At 38.5% G+C, this 9977-nt stretch overlaps 2 protein-coding genes across 13 annotated transcripts; one reads left to right on the top strand and one right to left on the bottom strand.

The window, feature by feature from the left end:
• The first annotated feature begins 2808 nt into the window (after positions 1-2808).
• LOC146516420 (uncharacterized) lies at positions 2809-8733 on the top strand. Of its 12 annotated transcripts, none has more exons than XM_085162198.1 (9): positions 3064-3236; positions 3388-3427; positions 4217-4320; positions 4407-5149; positions 5561-5568; positions 5599-6080; positions 6902-7041; positions 7239-7343; positions 8267-8733. In XM_085162198.1, the coding sequence occupies exons 2-9, from the start codon at positions 3394-3396 to the stop codon at positions 8343-8345; spliced, it is 1695 nt and encodes a 564-aa protein (XP_085018324.1). In that variant the 5' UTR covers positions 3064-3236; positions 3388-3393; the 3' UTR covers positions 8346-8733. The 12 variants fall into 12 exon arrangements, with proteins under 12 accessions (XP_085018319.1, XP_085018317.1, XP_085018324.1 ...); XM_085162197.1 differs by having other exon boundaries at positions 5552-5568; XM_085162199.1 differs by having other exon boundaries at positions 5552-5759; positions 5898-6080.
• A 35-nt stretch (positions 8734-8768) lies between these two features.
• nanos3 (nanos homolog 3) lies at positions 8769-9971 on the bottom strand. The gene has a single exon (XM_085162209.1). It carries the CDS (start codon positions 9969-9971, stop codon positions 9309-9311), a length of 663 nt encoding a protein of 220 aa, XP_085018335.1. The 3' UTR covers positions 8769-9308.
• Positions 9972-9977: the final 6 nt, after the last annotated feature.

Below are 9977 nucleotides of genomic sequence, written 5' to 3'. Positions count from 1 at the left end.
CAAAATAAATTATTAAAAGTTAATTATTTCCTACCTGCCACGTTTTCTTCGTTGTCCTTTCAGAATTGATCATAAATTTATGTTATTTAAGAAAAGGTTATGAAGGATGACATTATAACGATTCACTGCACTAGCATGAGCGTTAGTCTGCTTTCTTTGTAAATACATAGCACACTTGATAATAATAATAATAATATACTGCTATTTGTTCTTTTGTATGACATAGGCAGAAATCTCTCTGTTGTGTATGTAAAAACAATCTGCTAATAAATTAGAACACATCAATACTGGGAAGGTTACATTAAAACAAGTTACTGTGTATCATGTATCCCTGTATACATCCTTGTATGCAGTCTCCACTGTGGTGTGTTGTGCTGCTCACTCAGAGATCAGATTATAAATTACAGCTACAGTCATCCCAGTGGCATCCTACTATCTTTCTTATTGCTGCTTACAAGTATTTCTTTTTTCAAGTTAATGTTTAAAGGTGAATATGTGATTATTCATGCATGTATTTTAGTAATAACTCTTAATTCTTATCATTGTAGTTTTTATGGCTATATTTGGATAGCTTTATCTAACTTGTTATCTTTATGTAAGTCAGAGCTGATTCACTGATGGAGGAGTTTTGTGGAACAAGAGCAGAGTAACACCAGCAGCAAACTGCCTACCACAGATAGAGGTGAGTCGCTTTAACCTGAGAAATTAGATAGGGAGAAAACATAGCATCAAAGAACCACTGATATTATTGTAATGGTCCTCTAACCTCAAAGTGCCTATCAACAGCCAAAATGGGAAGCATATGAGCCAATCAGAGAAGAGCTTTCGGACAGTTTGAGCTGTGTGTTGGTATACATGTACTCAATATTGTTTCTCTTGCATCCATGAGGGGAATTAGCATGATGTTTGCTCAACACTTTGTGGGAGGAGCTAGATGTTAACCACGTTAGTGCTCTGGCTAAAACCGTAAATGAAGCCATACTGATATCAAACTGTGCTCATACAAAGTGAGTAACAATGTTGTGGTCATTATCCAACATAATAACTCAGAAGCAAAAGGACAAATGGATGAGTACTTGACAAGGACACCTGACAAAAAAGCTCACCCCACACCACTCTTCTGATATTATTTGCATCAGGACATCTCATTATTTTTAATTAGAAAGTATTATTAAAGTTAATGAAATGTTACAACTGAAAAAAAAAATAGGAAATATTTCAAATCAAATATGTTCTCAGATTGTTGTTACTTTGTCCATCTCTTTTTGCTCAATAGAACCAGACATGCAACATCCCCAACAAACATCCTGATGAGAGTGGGGTGGAATTTACTCAAGGACAGCTGGATCAGCTCAGCTCAGCTGAAGATAAACCACACGTCTGTGACCAGCGTTGGAAGCTTCAGTCATTTATGCAATTTTAATATTCATCTGTATAGCCTGAGTGAAGAAAAACACAACTCTTGTGATGAAAAGAGTTTTACCCAGTCAACAAATCTGAAGACACGGCATACCCACACAAGAGAGAAACCATGCATCTGTCAGTGTGGGAGGCTTTCAGTGACCCATTAAATTTATGACATAATAAGAATTCCTGTCAACGTTGTCCCCGAAGCTACATCAGCATTTCCACAAGGATCACAATCTGAAAATTTCAGAAGTGTATATGAAGTCTATGAAGTAATAAAAAAGCACTTTGTAAGAATGCTCAGTAGTTCTGATTCACTTTTTCTAATGATAGCATTCAACTCAGGTGGAGTTATGGATTTTAAAAATAAAAATAACTACTACTCTGTGGAAAGCTGGGATGCCACCTGGATAGATTTTTACTATCTTTGAGTTTTTGGTGCTGAGGAGTGAGAGCAGGGGTGAGGCATGCCCCTCACAAAATGGTATGGTCACATCAGTGGAGCTGTGGGCAGAAATTACAGGAGGATAAGCAGGTTCCGATCTTGTTTTACTCTCATAAGTACATCACTGACAATATAGTAATACAAAAACAAGGGAAAAAAGTTTACTCCCTACTTTACTTGTACAGTTTCATCACCTGTGAGCCCAACATCAAAAGAGTTTTTTGTTCCTTCATCTAGAGATATTAAACTTTTATGTCTAATCTATCGAGTAGTTCTTAGTAGTATATATTATTAAATGTTATCTTTAAGCGCAAACTAGTAACTGCTTCGTTCATCTGTGTTTTTGCCACCATCTATTGGTCAATTAGATTTCCTGCAAACCAATTCATATTTTAGAGAAAATCACATATAAGCATTGGTTTAATGTTCAGATGATCAGATTTATTTTGAAATTAGTAGCCAAATCAGGTGGGTGATTTAGAATTTTCAGTCAGGTGCATATTTTTGGATATTGGAAAAAATTTGAAATACCCGGAGAAAAATCCAAAAGAACATAGAGAGAACATTCAAACTCCTCACAGGGAGAAAGAGGATATTAAGAGTGCAGCAGATTGATAAGCAAAAGAGCAGGAAAGGTGAAGAAGAGGTGAGCTTCCAAAATACAAGACAGACGTGACAGTTAAAAAACAGTAAAAGGGCCATTATGGCACAATGGAAGTAGAAGGCCAGTACTGGCCTTTGTCTCAGAGCTTCTACTTTAAACTGACTTTAAAAACTGAACTAAACATTTTTACTTTTTTTCTTAAGGTTTTACTCCTGTTGCTTAAAAAAATAATTGTGAGACTTTAAGCTTTAGGAAGAAAATGTTTGACATTTAGTATTCAGTTTACTATAAAATATATAAATTTAATTTTAAAAGGTGCTATTATTGTGCTGTTATCAGTTAGATTGAAAGTCCTGTGTTTTAAGATTCTGGGAACACCCCTGCTAACAAAAGCCCTTTACTTCAGGCCTTATTTGACTCCAGATGGATAAGTTATATTAAAAAAAAATACTTTACTTCAATACAACTTTTGTGAAATGGGGAAAGTGCCACGAAACGTTTTTGTACCAGGCTGGAAACATCTGCGGGTCTTTGAGAACTGAGTTGCTTTTGAAATCAGCTTCAAGTGTTGACGAAACACGTCCATCACTGACGTAAAACGTAAGCACACGGTCCGTGCTTCTGGTGCGTGGATGTATGTCCCCGTGGGAAGAAAAAGTCAGTTGAAAAAAAAAGTCGTCAGTTTGTCACAGGAGTTATTTAATCCCCATATTTTTTATTACTTAATGTAAGCAGACACATTTAATCGGTGGTCCGATTATCTGTACGTTTTCTCATTGAGTAAGCAAAGTTTACGTTTGTTAGCTAGCTAATACATTTGTTTCGAGAAAAATGTTTTTAACAGTTAGCTGACTCTTTTGCATAACCTTAAGTTAGCTGGCTTATCAGCTGATATATCTTTGATATTTTCACGTCTTTATCTTTCTCGTAGGAGGAGATGGCGAAAGGCAAAACGAAGATCAACAGCAGTGGTAACAGGAGATGCTTCTGACACAGATATTTGCTAATTTAGCCGCCGAATATAAATAATTATACGATTAATTATGGTTTAAAATAAGTTGATTTTGATTGATAAAATAAGTTGATTTTGAATTTTGAAACTGTTGTAAATGACTTGTTGGCCTATGATCTCCCAAACATATCTCAACATATCTCTGATGAATGATAAAAAAAAAAAAGAAGTCATTTTTGTCCAGAAAGAACATTTCTGCCACAAAGTAGATATTGCAATCAGTTTTTGGCAAAGTGACTTTTATATATCCTTTATTTATAGACAAAACTCTCATTGACATAAATATTTTTTCAAGAGATTTCTGGCTAAGAGGGAAGCAGGAAATATAACATCATCTATAATGATATTTTATGTGAAGTAAAAGGACTGGATTGATTATTACTGATTAGGTACAATAATGCAGAGTCACAAAACAACAAGCCATTTCTTTGTATAAACTATTTTGTAACTCCTGTTACAGAAGGCTAACACAAGATAAATAGTAATAAAGGAAAAACATTTTGGAATAATCCTACTAATAATACATTTTAAACTGTATTATTAGTAGGATAGTAGGATATATAAGGTATTATATAGTAATTTTACTTGTCTGGCCTACTTGTGATTAAACTTGCTGTATGTGACTTAAGAATTAAAAAGGGTTTGACTCTCCTCTTTGACATAGCACCAACTAAATGTTAATGGTGAGTATATGTAGTGATTCTTCTCCACAGTATTTGATTAATTGAACGGATTGCTTTGTTTTAAGAAGGCTTAGCTCCACCCCAGGCTCGGTCACTCAGGTCTAGAAAGAGGGAATGTCCAAGTGATGACATTTCTCTAACCGATGATGTTCAGGCTCCACATCAACAGGTACGTTAGGTGATTGAAACAGAACCTACATTCTCATATCATTAAGACAAGCTGCTTGATTCTCTTTGTCTTTTCTTTAACTTTAGGATGCTGAAGAGTATGACACAGCAGTAGTTTCCACACCACCACAGTGTCCTCAGTCTCTTGCTCAGGAATGTGCTAAGACTACAAATCAGCAGGAAGCAGATCAAGCCTGTGCCACAAAACAGGAAGAAGATGCAGGCTGCTTTACAAATGTGGAACTTAAAGAGCAAGATGCTAACAATCCTAAAAATGATTCTCAGCTGGAGGACCTTCAAGTACTTTCTGAAAATTTCACCAACAACAGTGGAACAAATGAGGAGGAAATGGATTTAGATGAATGTAACAGATCATTGTATGACACACGCACAGATCAGCTCAAGGTCTTCTCGCCTATCACCAAAGAAGATGTCCAGTCCTGCCCGGTTGCTTTGAATGGAAAGGAGAACTCTGATGTGGAGAGCAATCAACACACTGGCCCAGAAGAACCTACCAACGTGTGCTTGGGTGATGTCACAAAGGGGTCGGTAGCAGGATTGCCAGCCAAGAAAAAGCGAAGGATGGGCATGTGTGGCCTGACAGAGAAGGAGCGGAGTCATTTTTTAATGACACAAAAGCGTGAAAACGAGCAAAACAGAGAGGAGAAACCTATTTGCGAGAACACAGCTGAACCTGTGACTGTGGAAGAAAACACATCTTCACTCCCGTTACCATCCTCACCTCCATCCATCCCAGCAGACGGGCAGAACGGGGAGCTGAGAGAGGACGAGATAAAGCTTCAGCCTAGTCACTGTAAAGGAGATGAAAGGTAAGTGTAATATTACATTTATTACATTTTTACATTTATTAGAGTTTTACACTGTTTTAGCAACCAGCAGTGTTGGAAAGGAACATTAACACAACTACTGTTACATTAGTTATATTTTACCTAAAAGAGAGGTTTCACGTAACAGTTTTGCTCATTTAAAATTTAAACACCATGAACTTCAGTTAATGATTAGTTGGAGTTCAGTTTAGACAGTTTTATTTTCCAGAATTGAAAATCACAGGACAAAGAGAAAAATTAAGAATGCAAAGTGCTGTTTTCATTGCGAGTCAAGATGTCAAATAACCGTTTCAGAAGAGGTTTATAAAAATTCAAATGACTTTTTAAAACTGACTTGTATATGTAAAATACAAGAGATACTAATTTGTCATTTCTTTCTTTGAGAACACACAGAGCAGAAAGTGAAGCCTGTGCTGCTGTCAGTCCTTCAGATGGCTCCACCGCTGGTTTCGACTCCGGCTGCTCAGAGGGAAAAGGTTGTGAGCGTGAAGATGGCATAGTTACTGATTCAGAGCAAGTCGGTGACTTAGATCACCTCACAGAAAAAGAAGCAGGGGAGGATTTGGGCAGCCAAAAACTCCAAGAACTCAAAGTTTGTACCAATGAAATTATGGCTGAAGTACCTAAAAATCAAGAGGAAGCTGGCTCAGCAGAAGCAAACTGCAGCTCTGCCGTGTCTTTCTGCACAAGTCAAGATGAGAAGAGTGATGGCCAGGCTCTCCTTCTGCAGGTGGACAGTGTTACTGGAACAAGAGATGAGAAGGAGGAAGAGATCAGCGGGAATGTGTTCAGTGGTGATGGAGCTGATAAAAATGCCTCCTGTTCACACACCCGAATGGGAGGATTAAACTGTGGCTCTGTGGAAATCTGTGAGACTGCAGCAACACCCAGTGTCTCAGAGAGGAAAGACAGTGTAAGTAGTGGTGCTAAAACCTAAAACGGAGGGAAGGAACAGACTGTTATGCAACAAGAGTATTATTTTGAGAATAATGTCAAAATGTGGCGATTACAGTTGTTGTTTCAAGTCAAACAACTTCCACAGCTCGTATAAGCTCTACAAAATGCCCTGTGTAGATGAGCTAGGGAAACAGCTTCAGCTGCCATTGTTTCCCCTCTGTACTGCATGAGGGCGTAGCCATCGATATCCTTGCACCTGTCCATTGCCAGCTATTTAATTTTGCAAGTATGATTTCACTAACTCATCAGCACAAATAATTTTTTAGAGGTTGTAGCAGCCGTGGCACGTCTATGACCTGAAACAACAATTTTAATCTCCACATTTCAACTTTATTCTTCTTCTATTTTAAGGATTAAAGGACTAAATCTTTCTTATTTTGCCCTTTTGTTCCCCTTAATGATTCATTAATGTAGTTTATAATGTCATCACAGTCTTTCACACTTATGCACCACCAGTAAAAGCACTGGGCATTAGTGCTGAAACTCTTAATCAGTTATTGATTAAACTGTGTGTAAAATTATAAGTCATTTATGTTAAAAATATCAAGAACAAATGTTTCAATCTTGTGTGTTTCTAGTATTTATCTGTGTTGATTTACAGTGAGTTCTCTTTACTTGTGATGTTAATTTGACAAATTAATTATTTTAATATTTAAAAAACTAAACTATGAAATTAATTAACTGAAAATAAGCCCAACATAAAATAGCTACTTAATTCATATCATGTGGAAAGAGCATTTATTTATTGTTTTTGTTTCTTTGTGTTTATAAATACAGCGTGATCCTGATGAACCTGCTGCTGGTCCTTCAGCTGTTCACGCTGATCGCTCGCAGACACTCTCCCTCACTGCTGACTCGTTTGGATCTGGGTGCTTAGATTATGTGTCGGACTCCCAGCTGAACACCATCGTTCTAATGTAAGAAATAAGCAGTACATCCGCTGATACACAAAAGACTGCACACACGAACAGTCGGATGCTTCAGATGTACAAGTTTCTGTATGTGTATCTTTCAACTCTACTGTGCAAATATTACTCAATATTCAAGAAACTGTTTTAAAAAATAGTCTCAAATACTCTATTTTTAAATTATTCCGATGTTTGTGTTTCTATAGTGAGGATGAGGCGATGCAGAAAGAGGAAGACCCTGATTCCTCAGACTGTGATGAAGATGGTACAGACCTAATCTGCGGACTTATCAGAGAACTCTCCTCTCTCAAGTTAGTACATGCTATTCTTCTTTCAGCTACCAGCGTCTTAGCGTCTCTTCCTATAGGTAAACTTTTGACTTTCACTACCATTAGTCAGTTTAATTGTTTTTATACTCGCCTCCCTGCTGTGATTGGTTGGGGGTAAAGCATGTGTGGTCAACCCTGCCAGCTGTAGATCTCGTCTGGTCAAAGATGAGCAAGAGAAAGTATGTAGATGTGAGAGAGACCGACATTTAAGTGGCAAATTTGCTTGAATAATCCTTTAAAGTCCATGACATTTATCTGTTATTACACACCTCTCCCATTCTTTAAACCAGTCACTTAAAAGTCAGTTCTTGCTCTATTTTCTAACTCCAAAATTTCACTAGAGCAACTTTGTAGGTTGCACATGTCCAAAAAAAATGAATGTTTTATCTCCCTTTCTCTTCCAAGCAAGGCAGTTTTCTTCTGATTGGGTGCCCCACACAAAAAAAGCCACAGTTGTGTGCCTGAGATGACCAAAGTAGGGCCATCTACTCTCACTGACATTATATAGAAAAACAGTAAACCCCATGAATTCCTCAACCTGTTGTGCATCGTCGACATGCACGGCGGGTTGAGGATGGTAAAACAGAATCGCTGACAAAATTAAATATAATAGTGGCTTCTCTCAGCCTCCCAGTAGATGCACCTATGGTACAAATTTGAAGATCGTAGGTGATTTGCAGAGAAGTTGACCTCTGACCTTAAGGTCAAAGTCATTTGGATTTGAACTTGTCTGAGATTTTTAACAGATGCTTCTCTGGGATTTATCTTAAAGTCCTACATCATCTCATTCTTGAGTTTACAAGCTTGGGTGTCCATGACGCTTGTAGCCCACCCGGCAGATTGACGGATACAGAGTTAAATTGTCATGAATGAAAATTAATAAATGTCCTCCATCTTTCTTCTAGTCGGAGAGTTATGGCTGCTCATCGAGAGCTGGAGAGCCTGCGCCGTAGCAGTAAAAGTTCAAGGAGCTCAACTCGTTAAGAGAGTTATTTCAGGTTTCTTCAGTCCTTATTTTAATGCTGCCCCAGTGGTTCACTGGTAAAGAACACATGTTTTAAAGTGTTTACTGTTCTGGTGTTAACTGCAGCTCAGTTTTGTTTTGCTTTTTTAGTTTAATGACTCATTCCACTTCTTCCCAAATAAAGATGGATGTTTATTACATGTGTCTTGTCATTGGTGATTTAGTCACATTAATTTGAACATGGCTCATTTAAAATGTCAAAAAAAAATTCAAAATTGACAACATAGAATGCAAATAAACTTAACCAATTTAGTTATTTATGACTTTTTAGCACACAAGAATATCCACAGAGAAATTTTCAGACTTTTTCCACAAAGGCAGAAGAGTTACAACGGCGTTAACATTTTTTAGAAAAGCCACAATTAGTTTTCAAAATAAAATAATCTATCCTCAAGAACAGAGGCCTACTTGCACACATCAGAGAAACAAGAACAAGTCACTCATTTTTTAAAAATTTAAAATGCTGACATGGTCACATAATGCTTTACCTGTTTTAGTAGAGTTATTAATGATGACTGCATCTCTTATAATGTTTGACAGTGTTATAATCCTTCAATGCATGGACAGGAAATATGAAACTGGACATCAGCTGGCCACGTTTTAAAAGTATGTAAAAGAAACATACATTAATTTTTTTGAAACATGTCTCCTCCCAAACATAAAATCTGGCAGTCGTTCTTGAAAGTGCCTCTCAAATCCAAACACCAAACAGCTGAGGTATTTTAGGCTGGCAGGACCAGCTGCAAAGAAACTCTAATCAGCTACACAGCAAACGAACCAAAGCATGCAAATGAAAAGCACACAAAAGCAAAACCACACTAGTGCTAAAATAAATACACAAATAGAAAAAATAAAGTCACACTAAACGAAACGAGGGTCCTGCCTTCTGTGTAGTGTCTTATTGCTCCTTGCCACCTGCTGGTTCAGCGTCTGGACTTGGCGTACACGGAGCTGTATGCGCTGTCCACTTTGGGGCAGAAGCGCTTGGTGTGAGCCTTGGCCCCCGTGGCTCCACACAGAGGACACACGTACTGGCGCAGATAGGGACACAAAACATCTCCTTCTTGGTTCTTCAGCCAATGGGATCCGTAGACCAGCTCAGACTCTCCGTTGTGTTTACAAAAGCTGCAGAACATGCGCTCAGGAGTGGGTAAGACTGCCTCAGGTGTTTTGAAACGACTCGTCTTCTTTCGATCTTTTGGCCCCCGGGAGCCCTGCGGGTTTTGCATCACTTTCAGATCAATTGCGTTTGGTGCATACGCCACACCATCCACTGGATCCGTGCGAGCAGGGGAACGCATTAGTGCACATTCGCGGGAGCAGGGATCCGGCGCGCTCTCCGCTCTGAGGCCACCTTGGCGAGCTGCGTTAATGCCCACAGATACTATAGCTCGACTCATGTCGTCACACTCCGTGTGATGAGCTTTGGACACAGGCTGGGAGGACTCGGAGACGGTGCTGCGACCCAGGATATCTCGGATTGTATCACACAGTCCCATGTAGTCTCGCCAAGGCTGGAAACTTTTGCTGTCGGACTCCATGACGCGTGGCAGGTGATGAAGGAATCCCCAAACCATTCCGTTCATTCTAGC

The sequence above is a fragment of the Neolamprologus multifasciatus genome, chromosome 6, assembly GCF_963576455.1.
Source record: "Neolamprologus multifasciatus chromosome 6, fNeoMul1.2, whole genome shotgun sequence".
NCBI lineage: Eukaryota > Metazoa > Chordata > Actinopteri > Cichliformes > Cichlidae > Neolamprologus > Neolamprologus multifasciatus.
This window is presented reverse-complemented; position numbering and strand designations above follow the sequence as displayed.

What these genes read in the sequence shown, in the direction of transcription:
- nanos3 (XM_085162209.1), bottom strand. Translation starts at nt 9,971, where the DNA reads ATGAACGGAATGGTTTGGGGATTCCTTCATCACCTGCCACGCGTCATG.
- LOC146516420 (XM_085162191.1), top strand. Translation starts at nt 3,394, where the DNA reads ATGGCGAAAGGCAAAACGAAGATCAACAGCAGTG. An exon ending in CACTGTAAAGGAGATGAAAG is followed by an intron (nt 5,150 to 5,551) that starts GTAAGTGTAATA and finishes TCTTTCTTTGAG; the next exon opens with AACACACAGAGCAGAAAGTG. An exon ending in TCTCAGAGAGGAAAGACAGT is followed by an intron (nt 6,081 to 6,901) that starts GTAAGTAGTGGT and finishes TTATAAATACAG; the next exon opens with CGTGATCCTGATGAACCTGC.